Here is a 25773-nt window from a genome sequence, read left to right as displayed (position 1 = left end):
CAGCCCACGTCCCATGGGGTTGGCTGAGGTAATTCCTCAATACAATCTGTTTAAACATTTTGTCATCAAGAGTAGGAAAGAAATACTAATTGTTTTATCAGACTGCATTTTGCATAAATAACTTAAGAACAGCTTGACTTTTTTTTTCCCCCAGCTGCCTTTTGGGATTTGGAAAATTTCATAAAATAAACGGTAAAAGTAAACGTGACTGTGTTTTAGTGATTGAATCTACTTACAGTAATGACTTTAAGACTGACAATATTTACTCAGGTAGCAAGCATTTATGCCATTTATACCACATTGCACCAGCCACTGTGGAGTGTCAGTCAGGCTCCTGCCTTCAAGGAATGTATGCAGCTGAGGAGGTAAGACCATAGTAAGACCACCTTCTTTGAGGTGGCATGTGGATATGGGAAAATGAATGTGTGTAAACAGAGTAACTGCAGACAGAAAGAATAATAAATCCAGCTTCCCTGCTTAGGGTTAAATTGGAATTTTCCCAGCTTGGTGGGAATGGGCAGATTAGCCTGCTTGGTGATGGACTCAGTGTTGGGAGACCTGGGACCAGAATTGAATGGTGGCAGGGGAATGTGATATTAACAATTAAGTAATCATAATAATTAAACATTCCTGAGATGTATTTGTTAAAAGAACTTAGAGATTTGGATTGGTTGACTGCTAATGAGATTATAAATTTCAAGTAAAATAAATTTCAAATTTTCATTTGGAATCATCCTAAGAACTGTCCCATGCCAAATTTGGTTTGGATAGCTTTATTTATTTATTTTTTTTAAAGATTTATTTGAGAGAGAGTGGGGGAAGGGAAGGAATATCCAAGCAGACTCCTGCTGAGGGCGGAGACTGATGTGGGGCTTGATCCCATAAGCCATGAGATCAAGACCTGAGCCAAATCCAAGAGCTTAACCTACTGAGCCACCCAGGTGCCCCTGGTTTGGGTAGCTTTTAACCATTAATCTTTGCCAGGACACTTATATGGTTATATGGACACTTAACTTTTATAACCTATTCTTGGATGTCAGGGACCAAATGATCCTATCGCATCTTGCATTTTTTTTTCTCATATATTTAGTTAGGCAAAATCTTAGAATTGTAGTTTTGCTTTTAACTGTGTCCAAGGACCCACACAAAAGACCTTTGGTCCTATTGAATGCATAGCAAAATCAGTCCAGTGATTCACCTGAGTGTTTGGTTTTGGCTTTATTATTTACAAAAATTGAGAACTATCAGTGAAGCTAACTGGTCAATTCTTTTGAAGGTGTGGACTGGTTTGCACATGTAGACACAGTCTGCGTACTTGACTTGGAAGGAGTCACTAACCTTTGCTAGATCCCGTCCACCCTATCTGTTGAATCGTGATGATACTATTGTGGGGATAAAACAAAGTGTCCCAGCGAGCTCCGCTGAGGAGCTGGAGGTTGGGCCGCAGTTACCTCCGCGTCCGCTCCTGGTCCCTGGCCCCTCGGCGGCATGGCGTGCGGGGCGACGTTGAAGCGGCCCATGGAGTTCGAGGCGGCGCTGCTGAGCCCTGGTTCCCCGAAGCGGCGGCGCTGCGCCCCTTTGCCCGGCCCCACTCCGGGCCTCAGGCCCCCGGACGCCGAGCCGCCGCCACTTCTCCAGACGCAGACCCCACCGCCGACTCTGCAGCAGCCCGCCCCGCCCGGCAGCGAGCGGCGCCTTCCAACACCGGAACAAATTTTTCAGAACATAAAACAAGAATATAGTCGTTATCAGAGGTGGAGACATTTAGAAGTTGTTCTTAATCAGAGTGAAGCTTGTACTTCGGAAAGTCAGCCTCATTCCTCAGCACTCACAGCACCTAGTTCTCCAGGTTCCTCCTGGATGAAGAAGGACCAGCCCACCTTTACCCTCCGACAAGTTGGAATAATATGTGAGCGTCTCTTAAAAGACTATGAAGATAAAATTCGGGAGGAGTATGAGCAAATCCTCAATACCAAACTAGCAGAACAATATGAATCTTTTGTGAAATTCACACATGATCAGATTATGCGACGATATGGGACAAGGCCAACAAGCTATGTGTCCTGAAGCTTTCTTGCATATCTGGGTACCAGGTTTGACCTCAAGAGATGGCTGCTGTACACTTTTTGCAACTGGTTTGATATCACATTTCAGCTCCAACTTTGCATCCTGAGAACACTTAAACGTTTCTGCAGGTCCATTTTATACAACTTGAAAGACCTTAAAACTTTCTGGTTGCCACAAGCATATCTTTCTTTTCTGCTCATCCAATAAACAGCTGTGCCCTACTGTGATAGATTTTCCAAACAAAAATACCTGGAGCAGCAGTTTAGCAAAATATGCCCTCAGTGGCTCTCAACAAATGGAGTTTCCCCAAGCACAGTTCTGTAAGAAGTGTGTGTGAGAGTGCGTGTATATGTGTGTGTGTGTATTTTAAGTTATTATTTGTATTGTGCAAATTTTTTTGGTCTTGGGGATTCTGGCTGTGAATTTGATGCACGACAATTATGGTTAAAAACATTTGCTTGGTCTACAGAAGATCATTAATGTTTTGTGACCATATAAGTTGTAACGGTGGATTGTTTTATGTTGTAGGTATTATTGTTAAATACAGGGACTGTTTCCAGGCACAGAATATGAATCATAAGTTAGGATGGACATTAGGTGTGATTATGATGACATAGCAAAGGTCTGTGGTCCTAGGTCTACAAATGCGTGGTGAGGGATTAGGACAAACTGGAGACGGGCCGTTTGACACATGGACTCTGCCTAGCCGTGTTGAAAAATACTTTGACTCCAAGCCTTAAAATACCCATGTGGAGTCTGTGCTCACCTCATTCACACACAGAGCTCCCTGGACACTGAACCTCTAAAAAGAAAAAGTCTCCCTGGAGTGGGAGCGTCAGGGTTTGCTTGGGAGCACAACACAGGTGAGCGTGGGGCTGGGCCAGCCCCTGGTGGCACTGCTACTTTGGAGGAGCCACTTTGCCTTTGTATCGGTTATTAAAAACAGAATTTGGATCCTTGTGGTCAGGCTCCCCCAAATTCTTTTTAAGAAGTGACCATGTTCAACTGCTTGAGCTTTGTTTTTGGCAACCCCTGCCCAAAGTTGCTTACAGACTGTTCTTCACCTTGTTTCCAAGGCTGTGGAACAGAAAGTAGCCTCTGTTTTGAGGAGGTGGAAGTTAAGTATACATTTATTTTTTACTGTGACTTGTTCAGGACCACATTTTACAAAATGCCTTGTTTCCTTTATTATTGTTTCTGGAAAGGAAAGTTCTATTAAAATTGTTTTAGTTTGAATATAGAATAGTTTTATTAATTAGGGCTTATTTTGAAAAATTCTGAGTTTAATTCAAGTGTATGCCAGTACCTTCCAAAGTAAGGTAATATTCAGAGACAGTTGTTCTGATCAGATGGCTTAGAGAAATTCTGGAATATTCATATTCGAAGATTCCTTATTAATGAATGTCTTTGACTTAAATCTAACCAAAAACTGCAACATTATTCTTTGTACATTTTCATTATATAGTGTTAACAAGCTTAGTTGCAAACAAATAAAATACTTAAGCTATTTGTTTACCTTGCCTTCTTAATACTGTGATAATGTTTATTAATTCAAATAATTTATGTGAGGCTGCTATAACCATTTCCCCAGTAAAACATTACATTTAAGATTTATAGACTTTTTTTTAAAAGCCCATCAGTGATCTTTAAATAATTAAAGAATTATTTTACTTAATATTTGAAGGGCAGTTTGTTTCATCTCTTCCTTTTCCAGGGTAGTCACTTGTTCCTGGAAGAGGAGCTAGCCGTGGCTGTCATGGGAGTGGCCTTACAGTGGGATAGTCACACCAAAACAAAGGAAGGGCAGCTGAGGGGGCCATCAGAAGTCCTGAAGGATGGATCAGGAATGGGGAACGCTGCTGCACTGATGTCTTGTTACAGAATCAGTGGATGTGGGGCAAATGTCAGCCCCTACTATATGGTTTCTGGCTGGGAGGTAGAGTAGGTTTCTATAAAGGGAAATGATAGACACTCTCTTACTGCTCCCAGTGTTGTTAGGCTGTTATGATATGGTTGCCCTTTGGGGCCATAGGATAAGTAAGACCACATATACCACCATGGCTGGGTTTTGGAATCTCCTCAAAAGGGACTAGACATGTTTGTCTGTTTTATCCGGAGAAGAGACAGTTCCTAGGACAGAAAATGGGGACCTATAATGTAGGCCTTAGGCTAACAAAAGGAGTTTTTCCTTAGACTTGATTTCTAGAGCTTGAACTTAAGAGCATTCCCAGGTAGGGAAGTGTCTTTGTCCCATGGAGTTAGGTCAGAGCCCAGGGAGGAAGTCAACCTACAGAAACCTGTAAGGATAGGCCAGGACCTGTGGTCTCAGAACAGCCATATCTACCACCGTGGTTATAGGTTTTTGTTTTAATAATAGTTATCCTCTTTTGGTAAAATCTTAAGCTTAAGGGGGAATGAAAGGAGTAGGTATTCATGCTTAGGTCAGAGGAGTACAGGGGAGATCAAAGTTCCTGAGGCAGATAATTGTTAAGAGCTCCCCAAGGAGAAGAACATCAGGGAATACAAGAATTTGGGCCAGCCTGTCACACATGGTGAATCTTCTCTGCCTGCCAGGGAGGATGGGTTGGCTGTGTAGTAAAGGAATGGCCTTTGGATACATGTAGCCCTAGAGTTTAGTTTGCTGCGTGAGCCTTGCCAAGCTACTGAAATTTGTGAGCCATAGTTTTCTTGTCTGTAAAATGAAGGTGAATTGTATGTACATCACTGGGTTTTGTTTTCAAATGCGAGATTAAGTTAAATAGCCCATGTAAAGAAAGTAGCACAGCCTGAGACATAAAATATGCATTTGATACTGTTATATAGCAGGTTTCCTTACAGTGGTCTTCATTAGATCTGAAGACCAAAACGTTCCTTTCTGCAGCAGCAATTCTCAACTTTCCAGTATGAATAGCCCTTTGTTAACATCAAAATCTCACGTTCTCTAATTAGAATTTGTACTTTAAGTGTTTGACTAAGAAAACAATAAAAGATAAATGACCAATGAAAAAAAAAAAAAAAAAAAAAAACAAAGTGTCCCAAAAGTACATAGTAAAGGGGTGTTCTGTTAAATATACCTTATCTGGATTTTGTTTTTCTTCAGTACAGACACATGGTTGACTGCCCATAAGTGTTTGTTAAATAAATGTGTGGTTAGAGGGTCCCATTTCTGTTTCAGGCAGTTATTCACAAAATGGCAAAATGGTACTTTTCTATAGTAAACAGACATCATTGACATTAAATAAATTGGAAGTATTAATAGTTTTCAAAGGTTTTTAAAATGTCTTTTTCTTTTTTGTCTGTCTTATCCATGGCTGGAAATCCATTCTTAAGCCAGAATTATAATTTTTTTTCTATTTTGTGTTCAAGTGGATTTTCTATTCAGAGGGCAAATTTTAGCTTTATGCATATCGGAAAATTAATTCAAGCTATCTGATAGAGTATAAGAGATGCACGTAGTAAATGGAAGATGGTAAAAGATTTTTCTTTTCCCATTATTAAAAGCCTGTATTTCCCATAGCTAAGCCAATTCAGCAAAGACGTGTAGGTACCAATTATGTAAGATTTTCCTTTGAAGCAGCAAACTTTAATTAAAATATATAGTTGCTCTGGTTTCCGAGCCATCTATTTGAACAATTTATCTGTAAAGATATTTTCACAAAATAAATTCCATGTTAATTGGAGGTTTCCTTCAGTATGAAGGAGCACACACCTCCACCAGCAAGGAGCAGTTCAGAAAGTCTAAGCTGGTATTGCTAGATGTAGCATTTCCCCCAAATCTTCTCTCCAAATGAAACATTATGCCATTTTTTCATGAATATTCATGTTTGAATTAAGGCTGTCTATCTTGACTTGCAAAGCTAAGTGGGAAATTAAATACTTAGCCAAGCAACCCAGTTCATCTGTCCCCAGACTCTTCTCCTTCCTCATTAAGAGGAAATTCTACCTGAAATACTGGAGTTGTGCTCATAATAGGAAATGAGTTTTTCAGAAGGAACTTGAAAAGGGTGTTTGTTTCAAAGCCCCCAGCAGAGTAGTCTGACTGATGCTCTTAAACAGTCTTTGGAGTTTTAAACTTTTTAAAATCTCTATCTCTGTTTACAAAAAGGAATTAAAAGAATTTTTTAAATTCCAAGTGGTTCGTGGATCTTCTTACCTGTTGCTATGTAACCTCCAGTTCCTCTTTACCTCTTTATCCACATCACCTCCATCCTGAGTCCCGTGGTCCTTTTTTTTTTAAGATTTTATTTGTTCATTTGATAGAGAGCACGCACACTCATGAGCAGCGGGGAGCAGCAGAGACAGAGGGAGAAGCAGACTCCCTGCTGGGCAGGGAGCCCTACTCAGGGCTCAGTCCCAGGACCCTGGAATCATGATCTGAGCTGAAGGCAGAACTTAACCCAATGAGCTACCCAGGCACCCCACCTGTGGCCTTTTGATGTGAAGATGGGGGATTATCCTATTACTTTCCTTTTTCTTTAACTGACTAGGTAGATCACCACAAAGTTTCTAGAATCTAATCCATCTTCTTATTCTTCTAATGAAGACTGATGACTGCTGCATAGGTCATCTACTGGCATGTTTGTATTGTCAGACCAGAGTGCTAGAGCCAGTGTAATCTGCCATATCTGTACCTAAGAATATATCACTTTGTTTTTTTAAGAGTTTATTCATCTGAGAGAGAGAGAGAGCACACATGCACAAGTTGGTGGGGGCGGGGCGGGGGGAGTGGCCGGGAGGGGGGCAGAAAAGCAGACTCCCTGCTGAGCAGGGAGACCTACACAGGCTGGATTCCAGGACCCTGAGATCATGACCTGAGCCAAAGGCAGATGCTTAACCAACTGAGCCACCCAGATGCCCGAGGATACATCACTGCGAATAGAGGTGTATAGAATTTTAGAGCGGGAAGAGATCACATGACCCCCATGACCAAGCTGGTTTGAGGCAGATACAGACTTGCTGCTTAACAGTCTTCTAATTGTACTTTTTTTTTTATTATGTTAATCACCATACATTACATCATTAGTTTTTGATGTAGTGTTCGATGATTCATTGTTTGCATATAACACCCAGTGCTCTGTGCAGAACGTGCCCTCAGTTTGTTTCTCACAGTCCATAATCTCTCATGATTCATCTCCCCCTCTGATTTCCCCCCTTCATTTTTCCCTTCCTGCTATCTTTTTTTTTAAACATATAATGTATTATTTGTTTCAGAGGTACACGTCTGTGATTCAACAGTCTTACACAATTCACAGCGCTCACAATAGCACATACCCTCCCCAATGTCTATCACCCAGCCACCCCATCCCTCCCACCCCCCACCACTCCAGCAACCCTCAGTTTGTTTCCTGAGATTAAGAATTCCTCATATCAGTGAGGTCATATGATACATGTCTTTCTCTGATTGACTTATTTCGCTCAGCATAACACTCTCCAGTTCTACCTACGTTGTTGCAAATGGCAAGATTTCATTCCATTTGATGGCTGCATAATATTTCATTGTGTGTGTGTGTGTGTGTGTGTGTATATACACCACTTCTTTATCCATTCATCTGTTGATGGACATCTTGGCTCTTTCCATAGTTTGGCTATTGTGGACATGGCTGCTATAAACATCGGGGTGCATGTATCCCTTTGGATCCCTACATTTGTATCTTTGGGGTAAATACCCAGTAGTGCAATTGCTGGCTCGTAGGGTAGCTCTATTTTCAGCTTTATGAGGAACCTCCATACTGTTTTGCAGAGGGCTGCACCAGCTTGCATTCCCACCAACAATGTAGGAGGGTTCCCCTTCGCATCCCTGCCAACATCTGTTGTTTCCTGACTTGTTAATTTTAGCCGTTCTGACTGGTGTGAGGTGATATCTCATTGAGGTTTTGATTTGGATTTCCCTGATGCTGAGCAATGTTGAGCACTTTTTCATGTGTCTGTTGGCCATTTGGATGTCATCTTTGGAAAAATGTCTGTTCATGTCCTCTGTGCATTTCTTGATTGGATCATTTGTTCTTTGGGTGTTGAGTTTAAGAAGTTCTTTATAGATTTTGGATACTAGCCCTTTGTCTGATATGTCATTTGCAAATATCTTCTCCCATTCTGTCGGTTGTCTTTTGGTTTTGTTGACTGTTTCTTTTGCTGTGCAAAAGCTTTTTATCTTGATGACGTCCCAAGAGTTCATTTTTGCCCTTGCTTCCCTTGCCTTTGGCAATGTTTCTAGGAAGAAGTTGCTTGCAGCTGAGGTCGAAGAGGTTGCTGCCTGTGTTCTCCTTTAGGATTTGGATGGACTCCTGTCTCACATTGAGGTCTTTCAACCATTTGGAGTCTATTTTTGTGTGTGGTATAAGGAAAAGGTCCAGTTTCATTCTTCTGCATGTGGCTGTCCAATTTTCCCAACACCATTTGTTGAAGAGACTGTCTTTTTTCCATTGGACATTGTTTCCTGCTTTGTCGAAGATGAGTTGACCATAGAGTTGAGGGTCCATTTCTGGGCGCTCTATTCTGTTCCATTGATCTATGTGTCTGTTTTTGTGCCAGTACCATACTGTCTTGATGATGACAGCTTTGTAATAGAGCTGGAAGTCCGGAATTGTGATGCCACCAGCTTTTCTTTTTCAACATGCCTCTGGCTATTCGGGGTCTTTTCTGGTTCCATACAAATTTTAGGATGATTTGTTCCATTTCTTTGAAAAAAGTGGATGGTATTTTGATGGGGATTGCATTGAATGTGTAGATTGCTCTAGGTAGCATTGACATCTTCACAATATTTGTTCTTCCAATCCATGAGCATGGAACGTTTTTCCATTTCTTTGTGTCTTCCTCAGTTTCTTTCATGAGTATTTTATAGTTTTCTGAGTACAGATCCTTTGCCTCTTTGGTTGGATTTATTCCCAGGTATCTTATGGTTTTGGGTGCCATTGTAAATGGGATCAACTCCTTAATTTCTCTTTCTTCTGTCTTGTTGTTGGTGTATAGGAATGCCACCAATTTCTGTGCATTGATTTTATATCCTGCCACTTTACTGAATTCCTGTATGAGTTCTAGCAGTTTTGGGGTGGAGTCTTTTGGGTTTTCCACATAAAGTATCATACCATCTGCAAAGGGTGAGAGTTTGACTTCTTTGCCGATTTGGATGCTTTTTATTTCTTTTTGTTGTCTGATTGCTGTGGCTAGGACTTCTAATACTATGTTGCATAGCAGTGGTGATAGTGGACATCTCTGCCATGTTCCTGACCTTAGGGGGAAAGCTCTCAGTTTTTCCTCATTGAGAAGGATATTTGCTGTAGGTTTTTCATAGATGGCTTTTATGATTTTGAGGTATGTACCCTCTATCCCTATGCTCTCAAGAGTTTTGATCAATAAAGGATGCTGTACTTTGTCAAATGCTTTTTCTGCATCTATTGAGAGGATCATGTGGTTCTTGTTCTTTCTTATTAATGTGTTGTACCACATTGATTTGCGGATGTTGAACCAACCTTGCAGCCCAGGGATAAATCCCACTTGGTCGTGGTGAGTAATCCTTTTAATGTACTGTTGGATCCTATTGGCTAGTATTTTGGTGAGAATTTTTGCATCCGTGTTCATCAAGGATATTGGTCTGTAATTCTCCTTTTTGATGGGGTCTTTGTCTGGTTTTGGGATCAAGGTAATGGTGGCCTCATAAAACGAGTTTGGAAGTTTCCTTCCATTTCTATTTTTTGGAACAATTTCAGACGAATAGGTATTAATTCTTCTTTAAATGTTGGTAGAATTCCCCTGGGAAGCCATCTGGCCCTGGGCTTTTGTTTATTGGGAGATTTTTGATGACTGCTTCAATTTCTTAGTGGTTATAAGTCTGTTCAGCTTTTCTATTTCTTCCTGGTTCAGTTTTGGTAGTTTATACATCTCTAGGAATGCATCCATTTCTTCCAGATTATCTAATTTGCTGGCATGGAGTTGCTCATAATATGTTCTTGTAATTGTTTGTATTTCTTTGGTGTTGGTTGTGATCTCTCCTCTTTCATTCATGATTTTATTTATTTGGGTCATTTCTCTTTTCTTTTTGATAAGTCTGGCCAGGGGTTTATCAATCTTGTTAATTCTTTCAAAGAACTAGCTCCTAGTTCCATTGATCTGTTCTACTGTTCTTTTGGTTTCTATTTCATTGATTTCTGCTCTGATCTTTATGATTTCTCTTCTCCTTCTAGGTTTAGGCTTTATTTGCTGTTCTTTCTCCAGCTCCTTTGGTGTAGGGTTAGGTTGTGTATTTGAAAGCTTTCTTGGTTCTTGAGAAAGGCTTGTATTGCTATATACTTTCCTCTTAGGACTGCCTTTGCTGTGTCCCAAAGAATTTGAACAGTTGTGTTTTCATTTTCATTGGTTTCCATGAATTTTTTTTAATTCTTCTTTAATTTCCTGGTTGACCCATTCATTCTTTAGTAGGATGCTCTTTAGCCTCCATGTATTTGAGTTCTTTCTGACTTTCCTCTTGTGACTGAGTTCTAGTTTCAAAGCATTGTGGTCTGAAAATAGGCAGGGAATGATCCCAATCTTTTGGTACTGGTTGAGACTTGATTTGTGATCTAGGATGTGATCTATTCTGGAGAATGTTCCATGGGCACTAGAGAAGAATGTGTATTCCGTTGCTTTGGGGTGGAATGTTCTGAATATGTCTGTGAAGTCCATTTAGTCCAGTGTGTCATTTAAAGTCTTTATTTCCTTGTTGATCTTTTGCTTAGATGATGTGTCCATTTCAGTGAGGGGGGTGTTAAAGTCCCCCACTATTACTGTATTGTTGTCGATGTGTTTCTTTGCTTTTGTTATTAATTGCCTTATATAATTGGCTGCTCCCATGTTAGGGGCATAGATATTTACAATTGTTAGATGATCTTGTTGGACAGACCCTTTAAGCATGATATAGTGTCCTTCCTCATCTCTTATTACAGTCTTTGGTTTAAAATCTAATGTGTCTGATAGAAGGATTGCCACCCCAGCTTTCTTTTGGTGTCCATTAGCATGGTAAATGGTTTTCCACCCCTTCACTTTCAATCTGGGGGTGTCTTTCAGTCTAAAATGAGTCTCTTGCAGCCAGCATATTGATGGGTCTTGTTTTTTATCCAATCTGATAGCCTGTATCTTTTGATTGGGGCATTTAGCCCATTTACATTCAGGGTAACTATTGAAAGATATGAATTTAGTGCCATTGTATTGGCTGTAAGGTAACTGTTAGTGTATATTGTTTGTGTTACTTTCTGGTCTATGTTACTTTTAGGCCCTCTCTTTGCTTAGAGGACCCCTTTCAATATTTCTTGTAGGGTTGGTTTCATGTGTGCAAATTCCTTTAGTTTTTGTTTGTCCTGGAAGCTTTTTATGTCTCTTTCTATTTTCATTTACAGCCTAGCTGGATATAGTATTCTTGGCTGCATATTTTTCTCATTTAGTGCTCTGAATATTACATGCTAGTCCTTTCTGGCCTGCCAGGTCTCTGTGGATAGGTCTGTTGCCAATCTAATGTTTCTACCATTGTAGGTTACAGATCTCTTCTCCCGAGCTGCTTTCAGGATTTTCTCTTTGTCTCTGAGACTCGTAAGTTTTACTATTAGATGTCGGGGTGTTGACCTATTTTTATTGATTTTTTGAGGGGGCTTCTCTGTGCCTCCTGGATTTTGATGCCTGTTTCCTTCCCCAAATTAGGGAAGTTCTCTGCTATGATTTGCTCCAATATCCCTTCTGCCCCTCTCTCTCTTTCTTCTTCTTCTGAGATCCCAATTATTCTAATATTGTTTCGTCTTATAGTATCACTTATCTCTCGAATTCTGCCCTCCTGATCCAGTAGTTGTTTATCTCTCTTTTTCTCAGCTTCTTTATTTCCCATCATTTGGTCTTCTATATCACTGATTCTCTCTTCTCCCTCATTTGTCCTAGCAGTTAGAGTCTCCATTTTTGATTGCACCTCATTAATAGCCTTATTGATATTCACTTGGTTAGATTTTAGTTCTTTTATTTCTCCAGAAAGCATTTCTCTAATATCTTCCATGCTTTTTTTCAAGCCCAGCTAGTATCTTTATGATCATCATTCTGAACTCTAGTTCTGACATCTTACTAATGTCCGTATTGATTAGGTCCCTGGCAGTCGGTACTGCCTCTTGTTCTTTTTTTTTTTTTGAGGTGAATTTTTCTATCTTGTCATTTTGTCCAGAGGAGAATAGATGAATGAGAGAACAAAATGCTAACAGGGTAACAATGACCCCAGAAAAATACACACTAAACAAATCAGAAGAGACCTGAAACCCAGGGGGAAGAAACGGAAAGAATGGAAAAAAAAAAAAAGAAAAGAAAGAAAAGAAAAAGATAAAAACAAACAAACCAGAATATGTTCAAATATGATCAGCCTGGTTCATAGATCAGTGTCACACACTAGGTTTTGGGCATATTTTGGTCTGTTAGAAGAAAGTGCCTCCCAAAATTTTAAAGAAAGAAAATCTTATATATGTACAAAAATAAGGGTAAATATGATGAATGGATGGAATATGACTATAAAGATGAAAATTCTAAAAGATTTTATAAAAGGAATTGATAAGAAGTTGGTTGAAAAAAGAAAGGATTTAAAAAAAAAGAATGTGATCAGGCAGGAGACTAGAACAAAGCCATACACTAGAGATTTAGGGTATATTTTGGTCTGTTAGAAGAAACAGTATCCCAAAATTTTAAAGAGAGGACAACTTATATATATATACCAAAAATAAGGTTAACTACTATGAAGGGATAGATTATGACTCTAAAAATGAAAAATAAAAAATTTTTAAAAAAGGGATTGATAAGATGTTGGTTGAAAAAGGGAAAAAGAAAAATTAAAAAAAAAATTAAAGAAAAACTTTGAAAGACTAAAGAATCATGGGAAAAAAGCCATGAATTCTATGTGCAGTATTCCCCTAGCGCTGGAGTTCTGCCGTTCTCATTGATAGGTAAACTTGGTCTTGGCTGGCTGTTCTTGCTGAGCTTCTGGGGGAGGGGCCTGTTGCCATGGTTCTCAAATGTCCTTGCCGGAGGCGGAATTGCCCCGCCCTTGCCCTGTCCGGGCTAAGTAATCTGCTCGGGTTTGCTCTGGGAGCCTTTGTTCCCTGCAAGCTTTCTGTACAACTTTGGAGGACAAGAGTGAAAATGGGGGCCTCCCAATCTTCGCCCCGGAGGAGCCGAGAACTCGGGGCCCCGCTCCTCAGTGTGCCCCCAGAGAAAAGCTGTCAATCACTCCCGTCTCCCTGGTCTCCGGCTGCACTCCGTGCTCACCCGGCCTGTGACCGAGCGTTTCTGTCTCTGGGACCTGACCCTGTGTGGAGTCTCCAAACCCAGCAGATCCCTGCGGTGCACTCCCGCGCCGCTCCTCCCAGGGGAGGAAGGGGAGTCTCCCCGGATCTGCCGCTTGTTGGGTCCCTGCTGGAGGAGCAGTGGCCCGACTGTGCCGTGGATCACGGTCTATGGCAACCCCGAGCTGAGAGCCCGCGCCTGGGCTCCTCCTCTGCAGCTGGCTTCCCTGCTCCAATACCTAGGACCTCTGCCGCACTCAGGCACCCCCGGTCTTTCTGTGACCCCGAGGGTCTTGAGACCACACTGGCCCAGCAAGGGATCCACCCCCCGCCTAGCCACTGGAGCGACATTCCTCAGCACAGCCGACTTCTAAAATTTCCGATTTTTGCTCCATTGCTCTATCACTGGCCTGTAGCCGCTGAAGGAGGCCCCCTCCTCTGCTGTTTATCTTCCCGAATATCACCTCGGATTCACTTCTCTGCACGTCCTACCTTCCAGAAAGGGTCGGATGAGAGCTGGAACTGTGGAAGATTTCTAGTTAAAGTTAGTAGAAGCAAATGAATAGGAAAGATGCCTGGTCCTGGAAGTCAGGCACAGGGCAACCCCAGGAATCTCCAAGCCTGACCTTTGTCCCTAATGTGCCTCCTTTGAAGGTCTAGTACCTGCCTTCCTACCTGGCCTTTGCTTTCTTTAAGGGCTCAGTGCTCCACTTCCCAGCCTGACTTTGGGTTTGTGGATTGAGTCCAGGTCCAGTTCCTAAGCCTGGAATCTAGTTTGTCAGAGCAGATTGAAAGCATCCACATGCAGTACACAGACTCTCAGGAATACAGCAGGTTGGGACGAGTTGGGCAGAATATTCTGGCTATAGACAGTAATCCTTTGTCCAAGGAAATATTCTAAGACCTTGGATCTGACATGTTCCATTTTACTGTGAAAACAATGCATAAAAATGTATAATGCGTTGGCGAACATTAAGAGACTTTTTTAAAGCTTGAAACCTTTTATTTAACCTTTTATTTTATTTATTTAGGGGTGCCTGGGTGGCTCAGTTGGTTAAGTGTCTGCCTTTAGCTCAGGTCATGATCCCGGAGTCCCGGGATGGAGCCCCTGAGCAGGGAGCCCACTTCTCCCTGTCCCTCTGCTGCTCCCCTTGTTTATGTGCTCTCTCTGTCAAATAAATAAATAAAATCTTTAAAAAATAACTTTTAAAAGGCCAGTTAAAAGAACACAATATTGGTGAATGTTGTTTTGAAACAAATATTACATGTACTTTCCAGGTGCTGATAAAAGTGGAATAAGATACATGGAAAACACAATAGAATTAAACAGCTCATACCACTGTAATGCTGAAGTCATGCAGAAGACCCAAGTGCTAAAGGCTAGACCCTGTGAAATGTCCTGGAAATTGCCTAGGAAATTCACTGGACCCCACAGAACAGTGTGACTGGGTAGTGAGCATAGACCTCGGTGCGGGGAGACTGAAGAGCAAGACAGAACTTAGCTTCTGACAGTGGAAGAAATGGAGGCTGGGTTAGGGCTCCCGGGAGGCTCTCTGGTGAAGTTAACTTTGGGGCTACCGTGCAGCTGCTTGCTATTTAGATCAGAGTGAGCAGAAGATTAGTAACAGGCAGTTCCTGACCCTCGTGCATTTGAGAAAGTTCCTTTTGCAGCTCCCTTCCTGGGGTAGAACCTTCTCTGACCTGATATGGAGGACTTGGCTAAGCTTGGAAACTTTTGTTTCCTCCCTTCGTATGTATCAAATATGCCGTGATGGTAGTGATCACAATACAAGTATTTTTCTAAGCCTCTATAAAAATAAGGCTGATTTTACCTTATTTACACAGAATTGAGGAGCACTGTCTTCAGAATTATTATAAGCACTCCTTCCAAGTAATTTATTTTTCTCCATGTATATTGGAGCTAAATTCTTGGCTTGATAGGAGTGATGGAATAAGAGAAGTTGGTGTCTCTTGATGATAGATTGACTTCTCTGTCATCCCCGCATAGACAGCAATAGGAAAATAAATTTCAAGTGAGTTGTTATTTAGATGGAGAAGATTAATCTACCTATAGATCAGTTTGTTAAAATGCTCGTTATGAAAAGATATATGTATTTGTAAATGTAAGAGGTATCCATCATTTTTTATGGATTTGACTATACATGGGCCATGGGATACTGTTTTATTCTACCTTAATGTTCCTGGGTACTTCTTAAGGACAGAATGGAAATTAAAAACAATTCATCTTGTCCCATTCTTGGGTCTAATGTGATGATTTAAAGAAGCTCTTTCTCAGTAAATCTGCTAAGCCAGTAGCCTCAAACAGAAGCCCCATTTGGGTTGTTGGTGCTAATGGCAGAGAGCTGAGCTATACACAGTGGGGAGAAGGATGTATTTATAAGCAATTCTGCTAGCAGACCCTCTACTGCATCATTTTAAGTTCTTGCATAAGCTTAGTTTATTCTCAGGGAAAAAACAGACTTGTAATTCTCTTTACACAATGATGGTGCCCTCATAGCTGTGTACTCCTAGAGGAGTCGGGATAGAATAATGTTAATTATTAATTAAAGAAACATTAGCAGGAGACACCTCTTTGACCAGCCTCCCTCCACCCTGCCTGCCCTGAGACATCTTATTAGAATGGAATTTTCCCAAATGTATAAAAACATTATTATTATTATTTAAATTCAAGTGCCCACTCAAGCCACTGGGGACCAGGTAGACCCTCCACATTTTTTTAAAATCAGTGTGTTCTGCAGGGGAATGTCTTTATTGGGATTTTATTTTTACTTCTACTTACTTTATTTACAGTTTTCTTTCTTCCTTGAAGCCAACTGTTTGCATTTTGTCTTCACTCTCATACACTTGAACTTTATAGAGATGTTTTTAACTCTTAAAATATTCAAAGGTCATTATTTTCATGTTGAAGAAACATGCCCCTTAGTATAACAATTATTTATAGAGTTTAATGTTGGTGCCAGACTTGGAGTTATAAACATGAATAAAACACAATCCCTTCCCTAAGGAACTTGGGAGTTCACAGTTCGTTTTAGGATTTCACAGTTTATTTCTTCTTTAATTTTATTTATAAATTTATTTTTTATTTATGATTTAAGGTTTTCCCTAAACTGTTAGAATGATTATGCACTGACAAGAAGTAAGTCAGTGAAAACTTAGATTTTCAATGCTATCTGCTTTGAAGGTTAAGGAAGCACTCTTATGTTTTGTGAAGGTGAATAAAAATCATTGACTTAAGAATGCCATTTCATAATACAGCATATAACATTCTAGGGTAATACATAATCAATCTGAAAATTAGTATTAGAACAGAATTTAATAGATTCATTGTATGCCAAAATTATTTTAAAATATCCTTTTTGGGGGCACCTGGGTGACTCTGTCAGTTGAGCATCTGACTCTTAATTTCAGCTCAGGTTATGATCTCAAAATTGTGGGATCAAGCCCCACATCAGGTTCATCACTTAGTGGGGAGTCTGCTGGAAATTCTCTCTCCCTCCCCCTTAAATAAATAAATCTTTAAAAAATATCCTTTTGATTGTTGTATGTATAATTTTGGACTGTACAGAGCTTGACAAACCATTATTTGAAGATAACAGTTATTTTAGGTATAGAAATGTATTGTACCTACTTGTTTTTCCTGTACCATAAATACTGATACATACTTTCAGAGTCCATAGGATTTTGTGGACAAGGATGATTACTTTAAAAACAGTGCGTTGGGGCGCCTGGGTGGCTCAGTCATTAAGCATCTGCCTTCGGCTCAGGTCATGATCCCAGGGTCCTGGGATGGAGCCCCACATCGGGCTCCCTGCTCAGTGGGAAGCCTGCTTCTCCCTCTCCCACTCCCCCTGCTTGTGTTCCCTCTCTCGCTGTGTCTCTGTCAAATAAATAAATAAAATCTTTAAAAAATAAAAACAGTGTATTGATATATTTGATTTGGAGGAATAAGCAACCTCTGTACAAATGTCTGTGGTTACTTCTGTTAGGTGATTTCTATCAAATTGTCTTTTGTTATCACCGGGAAGAATGTTAACAGCTTTGAGAGTGGTGACATTAAATTAAACAGAGTGAACATTTCATTGGGTTGTCCAGCTGTCCAGAAGAGGATCCAGGGGAGATTCAGGAAGGCAGCTACTTTGAGAACAAGAATTAGACATTTACAAGCCAGGAGAAACTGCCCTTTGCCTTGTCATCATTTTCTTCCAAGACTGAAGATTTCCGAGACTTGGGTTGTAAGAAGTTTGTGAATGTTTCCAAAGATTGCATTGTGATTGGCATCTGCATTTATTAAGTGCACTGATGATTTGGCAGATCCAGGCGTTTAGCTTGGGATGGTTTGGTGGTTTTGTTGACTGTGAAACTTACTGTCTCCACTTTGGCTGACTCTTGCTTAATTGAAGGCACTGCCATATGAACCAAAGAGGTGATGCGCTAATTTGCATCTCAGGGAAAAATACAGTTTTCATTCTGTCAATAAATGCATCAGTTGAGTAATGGTGTAGTGCTCGATTATGATAAGGGAATTTAAATCAGACTGTACTGGTGCTGGTCAAATTCTTTGATAATTGCTTTATTTAGCCTTCACTCTGTCTCTCTGCAGGACCTATGTTCTCCAGCAAAGAGGAGTATTCACAGTGCCGCAGATGGTGGGCTTCATGGGAGCAGATCTCAGGTTGAGGTCCAGAGTTGTGCTCACTAGCTTTGTGACTTTGAGGAGTTACTCAACAGCTTTAAGCCTTTAGTCTTTCATCTCTAAGATGGGGGTAATAATACCTGCTTAATAGTTTTGCAGTGAGGATTAAATGCATTAATGCATGTGAAAAATGCATATGCCCTTTTAGCAAAGCGTTTGACGCATGATAAATCAAGTTAAAGTTATTAGCCATTATTTATATCATCTGATTTACTTGCTTGACCAAATTGCTTAGTCTGTTGTTGCTTAGCAACTGTTTAGTGAAGACAAAATGATTGAATGCTTGTGAATCTAGAAGAGCCCAAATGAACTTTGAGGTCAGCAGGAATTTTCCTAACTAGAATGCTGTCTCCCTACCTTTCCCTACTTTACTATTGTGAAGTGTCTCTAAAAATCAAAGGACGTGAAAAACAGGATGAACATGTTCAAGTTGCCCTGTATTGGCTGTGTTAAATAGGACTTTTGAGATACTTCCTATATCAATTTTACTAGTGGCAGAAAAAAAGTTATCTTAAGTTTAGAGTACCATCATTTTATTTAGATTAAGTAGTGCCTTTAAAGTTTTTCAAGTCCTTGTTTTTGCCCACATTCAGTACTTTGTTCTCATCAATGGCATCAGTTAATATTCCTTTATACTAAGATGGTTTTTTTCTTACCCTGATGATTTTCTTGGGTGGAAAAGAGTTTTTAAGTGTACAGAGTTAGGACTGAAATCTGTAAGGAGATATTGTGAAAGGACAGTATTTGAAAATGTGAACAAACCTCAGATAAGCGTGTTGAGCTGCCATAATCAGAACTAGTATGCATCCATCACATGGGTGTGCTTTCTCCTATTTCTCAGAACATTACAACATCGTCTTAAATATTCTCTGCTTCCCCAAGGTCTCATTCATAGTAGATATTCCACAAGATCTGTCTAATGAATAAATGAAACAGCAGAAATATACATCCACTGTTAGAGATCCTATCTTGGCTGCCTTTAGTGTTAAACCACTCATAAGGATTATTGTAAAGTGCCTGATAATTGATACCCAGGAATCGTGGGTCTTAAAGAATCTTAAAGATCATCTGCTGCGATATTTGTGTTTGATGAGGGAAAATTAAAATCCATAGAGCTAGGACTGTTAGCTACTGTGCTCTACTTCCCTCCTTCCAAAATTACTGTGGGAGGGCAAGGGTCCCAGACAGTGAAGAATGAGGGGAGCATGCTAAATGGGGCAGCAGGAGATCAACAAGAAAGTGGGAGGACTGGATTTAGGAATTGAAACAGAGGTGAGAATGAAGATGGATAAAGGGGTCTCATTAAAGCGTTCCCACGTGGAAGACACACAGATCCAGGCTGTGTCTGCCATGGAGGCTGGGTGGTGGTCAGCTTTCCGAGGCTCAGGGCTGGGAAGAGGAGGGATTGTGGAGAGGTATGCTGCTTCCTCCCCCAGCCTTCCATACTCAGACCGGGCTCTAGCCCTCAGGCTTCCTTTCCACATTGGCTCTCTGCTCTTGACTTTGACATTTAAACCAAAACCCCAAGTGTCTTGTCTGAGCTCCAGACTTGTGCATTTAAGTCACCCCCTATGTCTTACCTCACATATCTAGTACAAATATTAAGCCTAATATGAACAAAATAGATTTCTTGATTTCAGATCCCCGTCGTGCTCCTTCTCCAAGCCATCCCCCAACTGCCACCACCACCCCTATTCATGTCAAAACTGTAGCTGTAACTTTGATTCCTCTTTTCCCCGTAAGACCTTACTTCTACTCTGTGCATGTGCTGTGTGGCTGCCACCTCTAGGAGACGTAGTGAGGGAGGCCAGTGCATTCTGCCCCACTGCTGTGGCTCACTTGCAACCCGCAGTCCTGTCCCCGCACACCTTGAGGCCTCCTCAGCCATCACTCTGCCTTCACCCACGTTCTTCTCTTCTCCATAGAGCAGCCAGGAAGAGCATTTGAAAGTAAATCAGTTGTGTCACATGATAGTGGCCCAGCCCCCTTCTGTTATGGCTCCTCACTGTGAACGCTATGAAATCCAGGCTCCTTGCATTGGCCCACTGATGCTGGGCGTCTGGTCTCCTTCCTGCTCCAGTGGGATCCTTTCTCCTCTCGCCTCACCTCTTGACCTCGCTTTAGCCACACAAGCCTCCTTTCTGCTCTTGGAGTGCCTGCAGCTCATTTCCACTTTGGAGACTTTCCCTTTCAAGTTTCAACTTGGATGCCTCAGATGTTTCTCGGATGATCCAGCATCCAGGATGGATCCACTCCCCTAAGCCAAGTGGTGGAGGGTGTCTGGGAGAGCACCATGGCTGTTTATGTGTCTGTGTGTGCGTGTCTGTCTTCCATACGAGAATGTTCCTTAAGCAGAGGAGCCCTTTTTGTTCGGTGAGTGTCTGTAGCACAGGAAGCAGTGTTTAGAACCTAGTTAGTACTCAAATATATGTTAACTGCCTTTGATTACAGAGTGCTTTTTGATAAATATACCAAAAGAGCTAACATACAAAAAAAAATGTTCCGAAGTATGTGGTCTTTCCAGTTTCATTTATCTAAATTAACTGTCCATTATCTGACTAGATTCATCCATTATCTATCACTTTGTGTGAACATAGATGATGCTAAAACATTGGGGAGTTTGTTTTGCCAACGGTTTCATAGCCAGGTCTGAGAGCATATATAGGCTCAATTGAACAAAATTTTTATGAATTCCCAAATGATGGGATCCAAATTAATGATGCTTTGCTGTATAATTTGATAAAAATTAATTTTATTTCACTGACAAGTATGACAGAAACAACTATATACAGGCTTTTAAAAACAATCTAAAAATATATGAAAGTCCAAATAATTATCTGAAGAGAGTAACATTTTTTGTAGGTTTTACTGTCCTTTGAAAATTTTTTTTACAAATTTACTTATGCATTCACTGACAATACTGACAAGATACGCTTACAAGGGTGCCACCTACATTGAAGAAAATTGTTACATTTATTAAAATGACATCAGTTTTTATGCTCTGGCCTTGGGAAAAGGCAGTTATTTTCTCTGGGAAATGACAACAAGGACAGCAACAACGTAACAGTGGAAAGTAAGACGCATTTGAACCCCAAATAGCTGTGAAAATGGTACTTATGCTAAACAGCTCTTTAGAGTTTGAAATATTTTCCATATAGTCCCCCATCCTTTTGCCAATTTATTGCTATTTACCTAGTGCCTCCTTTGTGGGGCTGGAGCTTTCAAAGGGAATAGTAAAAGTGAAGGCAATTTTAGGGCACAAAAGTTTCCTCTGAACCAGACTTCAATTTAGATTGCATGTCATTGTGTGTTTTCTAGGTGGAAATCTGACTGCATTTGGAGTTAACTGTTTCAAAGGATCCGGGAAGCACAAACTTTGTGTAGGAGCGAGAGCTCTTGGGAACAGGGTGATGGGATGTTCATTCCTTCCTTCCTTCATCAATAAGTTATTGAACACCTTGTAGCACATAGCTCTGTGCTAGTCATAAGGCTGCTCAGAAAAGAACTGGAAGGCAGGACCTTGCTATATGGAGCCTCCAGCTTTTATATATATGGTGGGGGGGAGAGGGAGAAATGGAGGCTAAAACCATCGCGTGTCTGTTACCAAGGAATAGGCCAGGTGGATGACAGCAAATACACAAGTGCCTTTCTCTCCCATTTTCAAAACGCTTTCATTTGGGAAGAGGAGAGACTAGGACAAATCTATGGTGATTATTTTCTGGTACAAAAGTTAGGATCGTTTTTTTCTGATTTCGAAATTGACTTACATGCAAGTCGTCGGGTTTCAATATCCATTTAACCATTTCCTCTTTTACAGAAAATGAAACCAAATCTAGACTGTTTCAAAAAATACAGCACTTGGGGGGCACTGGGAGAAGAGCATTCACGATGTTTTCTGTCAGCGCATTCTTGGAAAAAGATGCGGTATTTTCAGCCTTCATTCAAATTTGAAATAAACAGGACAGCCCCTTGTTCTGGTTCCTTTAACTTCGAAATGACAGGTTTTCCCCTTCTCGAAGAAACATAACCCGTTTTGATAAGGACCGTGGCCCCCTGCCGCCGTCCAGCTGCCCTCTGAGAGACCCGAGCCCCTCCCTCAGGCTCAGCAGACACCTGCCGGTGCCCCACAGCTGCGTGTGCTACTGCATCCTCAGGGCGCCCCTCACAGAGACGGGCCGGGAGGACATGTTCAGGGAAGGCGCCTTGCTAACCAGAAAGCAACCTTACTAACTAGAGCACATTTCCAGCTGCAGGACATTTATACTGTATTCCAAGCTATTAGTGGTAGAAATGGTCCATTTTTTATACATCCCCACACCTGTCTCTCCCTTTCTCTGCTCTCTATTCTCTCTCTCTCTCTTTCCTGCTCTCGCTTCCTCCCCAACCCCCTAAGACACACACACACACACACACACACACAATTTTTTTAACCTGCTTGGCACATGTCACATTTTCTTACTGAAAGTACCCACCAGTGATTTGATCTGGCATAATCTGAGAACCTCTGCCAAGTTTCCACCCAAAGTTTAGTGTTCTTTCGTATGTTTCTCAAATGGCACAACGGAATTGATACTAAGCTCCATTTAAATGCTGGAGTGATTGAAAAGCATAGACCTGTGCTATAAAATAATTCCCTTTCAGAGCACTGTCTGCATAACTGGTTGACACACTGAATAAATTTTAATTGTACCAGATACTCTTCTAGGCACTTGGAGGGCATCGCTCAACATAGCAAAGGTCCCTGCCTTGTGGAGTTTACACAAGGGGAGATGGGGAGAGGCAGGACTTCTACAGTAAAGATAGCATGTGCACAAGGTAATTTGTATGATAGAAGGTGATGAAGTGTTTTGAGAAAAGTAAGTACAACAGGCTTGGAACTCAGGAAGATAGGGTAGAGATGGGGGCAGGTGGAGGGATTAAATGAGGTGGACTCGGTGAATCGCATGGAGAGGCTGACACTTGGACAAAGACTTGTGGGAAGTGAAGAAGTCAGCCGAGCAGCTCTCAGGGGTCGGGGGGTGGAGGGAAAGAGCATTCCAGAAAGCGGGGACAGAAGAAAGCAGGAGCATGCCTGGGGTGTTGAGGACAGAAAGGCAGCTGCGTGGCTAGAGCCCGTGGTGGTGTGAAGGCAGACAGCAACCGGGGAGCCAGATTATATGGGGCCCTGCTGCACTTCTGAAGGACTTTGGCTTTTATGTGGAGCAAAATGGTAAGTTCCTGCAGAGTTTTGAGTGGAGAAAGAAATGAGCAGGCTTAGCATTTTAGAAAGAAAACCCTGGCCACTGTGGGTTGAAAGAGAATTTGAATGAAAATGGACCTGGGAGAGGAAGCAAGAACAGAAGTAGGGACACCGGTTAGGAGACTCTGGTGAGGTTGGGTTTTCAGGATATTCTGGGGGTAAGGTCAACAGGATTTCCAGGTGGATGGGAACTGGGTTGTGTGAGAGAACAGAACCGAACACAGTGCGGATGTTTCTATCACAAGAGAAGCCTGTTGGTCAAAAGGTTTAAGTCTAGGGCTAAGGGGTAACAGCCAAAGAGAGGACAGCATTTTAAAACCTTAAGCAGTGGAGGAAGGTGACAAGACAGATGGATCCGTCTCGGTGGCTCTCACTTCCCCCCTCACAACTGGATTCCAGAATGCGAGCCTTCCCAGCCTGGGCTTGTGCACTTACCTTGCCTAGAACTCTCTTCTCCCAGGTCTTTACATAGCTGGCTTATTCACAGAACCTTAGCCTCAGAGCTCCTCCCGGGCTATGCTCCCTAACATAGCTGTACTTCCCCAGATCTCGCTACACCAGTACTGTCTTGTCCTCTCTGCACAGGTCACCTTCCCTTTGCTTTTCATTGCATGTCTTCCCCAGCCTCCCCCGCTCCGCCCCAGACTGCCCCAAATGCAGACTCCATGAACTCACAGACTCTTACCGTGTTTGCTTGCTGCCGTGTCCCCAATACCTAGGACATCGTCTGGCACACGGGTGAAGGACACTCTCTGTTGGGTGAAGAAGTCTTGATATTAAAGTAAATTGACATGTCTGTATTAAACCCCTGCAGGGAACACCACTGGTCAATGTGTGAAGTTCAGGGAATATTTTCACGTAACATATTTGGGCAAAAAATGAAAACACGAGAAAAAAATAACAGAAGAAAGTAGATAAAGAGAAATCATAAGGCACTCAATACATGATTTATTAGCAAGTGAGTTGAAAAGAAGTAAAACTAAAAGATATTCATGGAATGGAAAGAATTTAAAAATTTAGGATCACTGAACTTCAAACGGCCCAAGAGCATGCACAGGTAGAAATCTCTGTGGCATCTTCCTGAGCTTTCTCCAAATACCTGCAATAACATGAAGCCTGTTATTGTACAAAGCAATATACTCCAATCGGGTTGTCCTAATCATTAGAAAGCTACTTTTTATACCACGCATAGAAGAATAAGGAGTGTTGCACTAGGCAGAGTTGAGTATTTGGCCAAGGGAAGGTGTCAGAGAGACTCAGACCTAAGGGGTTTTGGAGCCAGTGAATAATAACCAGTGACCAGGTTTCCACATGGGAGGAACAGGATGAAAAATATTTCCTATCTCTTTCAGGTTGGCACAGAGGGAAGGGTCTGAGAAGAGTAAAATTAGCCCCATAGCTAATGGACTGGAACAAGACCTGACATCATTTTTTATTTATTTAGGACAATTAAATTTCCCATTTAAAGAAAAAAATCCTGTTTCTGCCCATGAATAAGGCAGTCGGAGTTAAATATCCAGGCAAATCTGAAAATGCTGATCCAACAAGATTTTTTTAATAAGAAAGGCATCAAATTATAGTGAGAAATGTAATCACTTATATTTCTGGAGCTAATATGAATTCTAAGTAGGAGGCTGCTCTGTGCTTGCCTGAGGAAGAAAGAGAAACACTTCTAGTCAGAACAGTAATAATTTCTTTAAAAACACAGTTCTGAAGTAATTTCCTTAAGAATGTGCAAAAGCCTGTGGATGGTGGGATTAATTTGGAACTAATGCAAGCAGTGTCTTTAGAAGTTGGGGTTTATCGAAGAGATTGCCTCCAGACTTAAATCACATGGTCATTGGTCTCTCTCTGGCTCAGGGGGCTAACTCTGAGGGAGCCACCGAAAAGCTTCCATCTATAAACCCATGGCCGCAAAAGTCTTCCAAGTGCTTTTCTTCCTGTGTGCTCTTCCAAATGCTGTAATTTGTCTTAGAATGGACCATTACTAGATTTTATTTTCTGCCCTGAAATTTTGGAGACCCAATGGTACTTCATCTAATCAAAACCACTCAGAAGTTTTTCAAACCTTAGACAGTAGCAACTACCAACAATAAACCTTTTATGTACAATAATCAGAGTAATTTGTGGGTGATTTCAAGGGTGGGTGTTCCCTTACGAAGAGAAAAATGCTGCTTTAGAAAGCAGGGGGAAGTGAGAGGGCTTAACGTTTTGAGCAGATTATTTTCAAACTAGCAGAGGAAACAGTCCAGCTACCTTGTATGATCGAAGACATTTCAGGTAAAATGAAGTGAAATCAAGTCCCGGATGTTGTCCAAGGAAAATATCAAGGTTTTTTTTTTTTTTTATGCTATGTTAATCACCATACATTATATCATTAGTTTTTGATGCCGTGTTCCATGATTCATTGTTTGCGTATAACACCCAGTGCTCCGTGCAGAACGTGCCCTCTTTAATACCCATCACCAGGCTAACCCATC

The 25773-nt window shown here is 41.3% G+C and overlaps 2 protein-coding genes across 7 annotated transcripts in view; both read left to right on the top strand.

Moving 5' to 3' along the window:
* The window catches only part of CCDC85A (coiled-coil domain containing 85A), a 202851-nt gene that overhangs the window by 132196 nt on the left and 44882 nt on the right, over window positions 1-25773 (top strand). The gene's annotated exons all lie outside the window — the stretch shown is intronic.
* Window positions 1393-3732, top strand: LOC135361765 (akirin-1). The gene has a single exon (XM_064572488.1). It carries the CDS (start codon window positions 1489-1491, stop codon window positions 2065-2067), a length of 579 nt encoding a protein of 192 aa, XP_064428558.1. The 5' UTR covers window positions 1393-1488; the 3' UTR covers window positions 2068-3732.

Source organism: Mirounga angustirostris, unplaced genomic scaffold (assembly GCF_029215605.1).
Source record: "Mirounga angustirostris isolate CCGP_5_RB_7025 unplaced genomic scaffold, mMirAng1.0.hap1 SCAF_10, whole genome shotgun sequence".
In the NCBI taxonomy this organism is placed as follows: Eukaryota; Metazoa; Chordata; class Mammalia; order Carnivora; family Phocidae; genus Mirounga; species Mirounga angustirostris.
The sequence above is the reverse complement of the archived record's forward strand: the minus strand, read 5'-3'. Positions and strand labels throughout refer to the sequence as shown.

Coding starts and splice junctions, on each gene's coding strand:
- LOC135361765 (XM_064572488.1), top strand. CDS start 1,489: ATGGCGTGCGGGGCGACGTTGAAGCGGCCCATGGAGTTCGAGGCGGCG.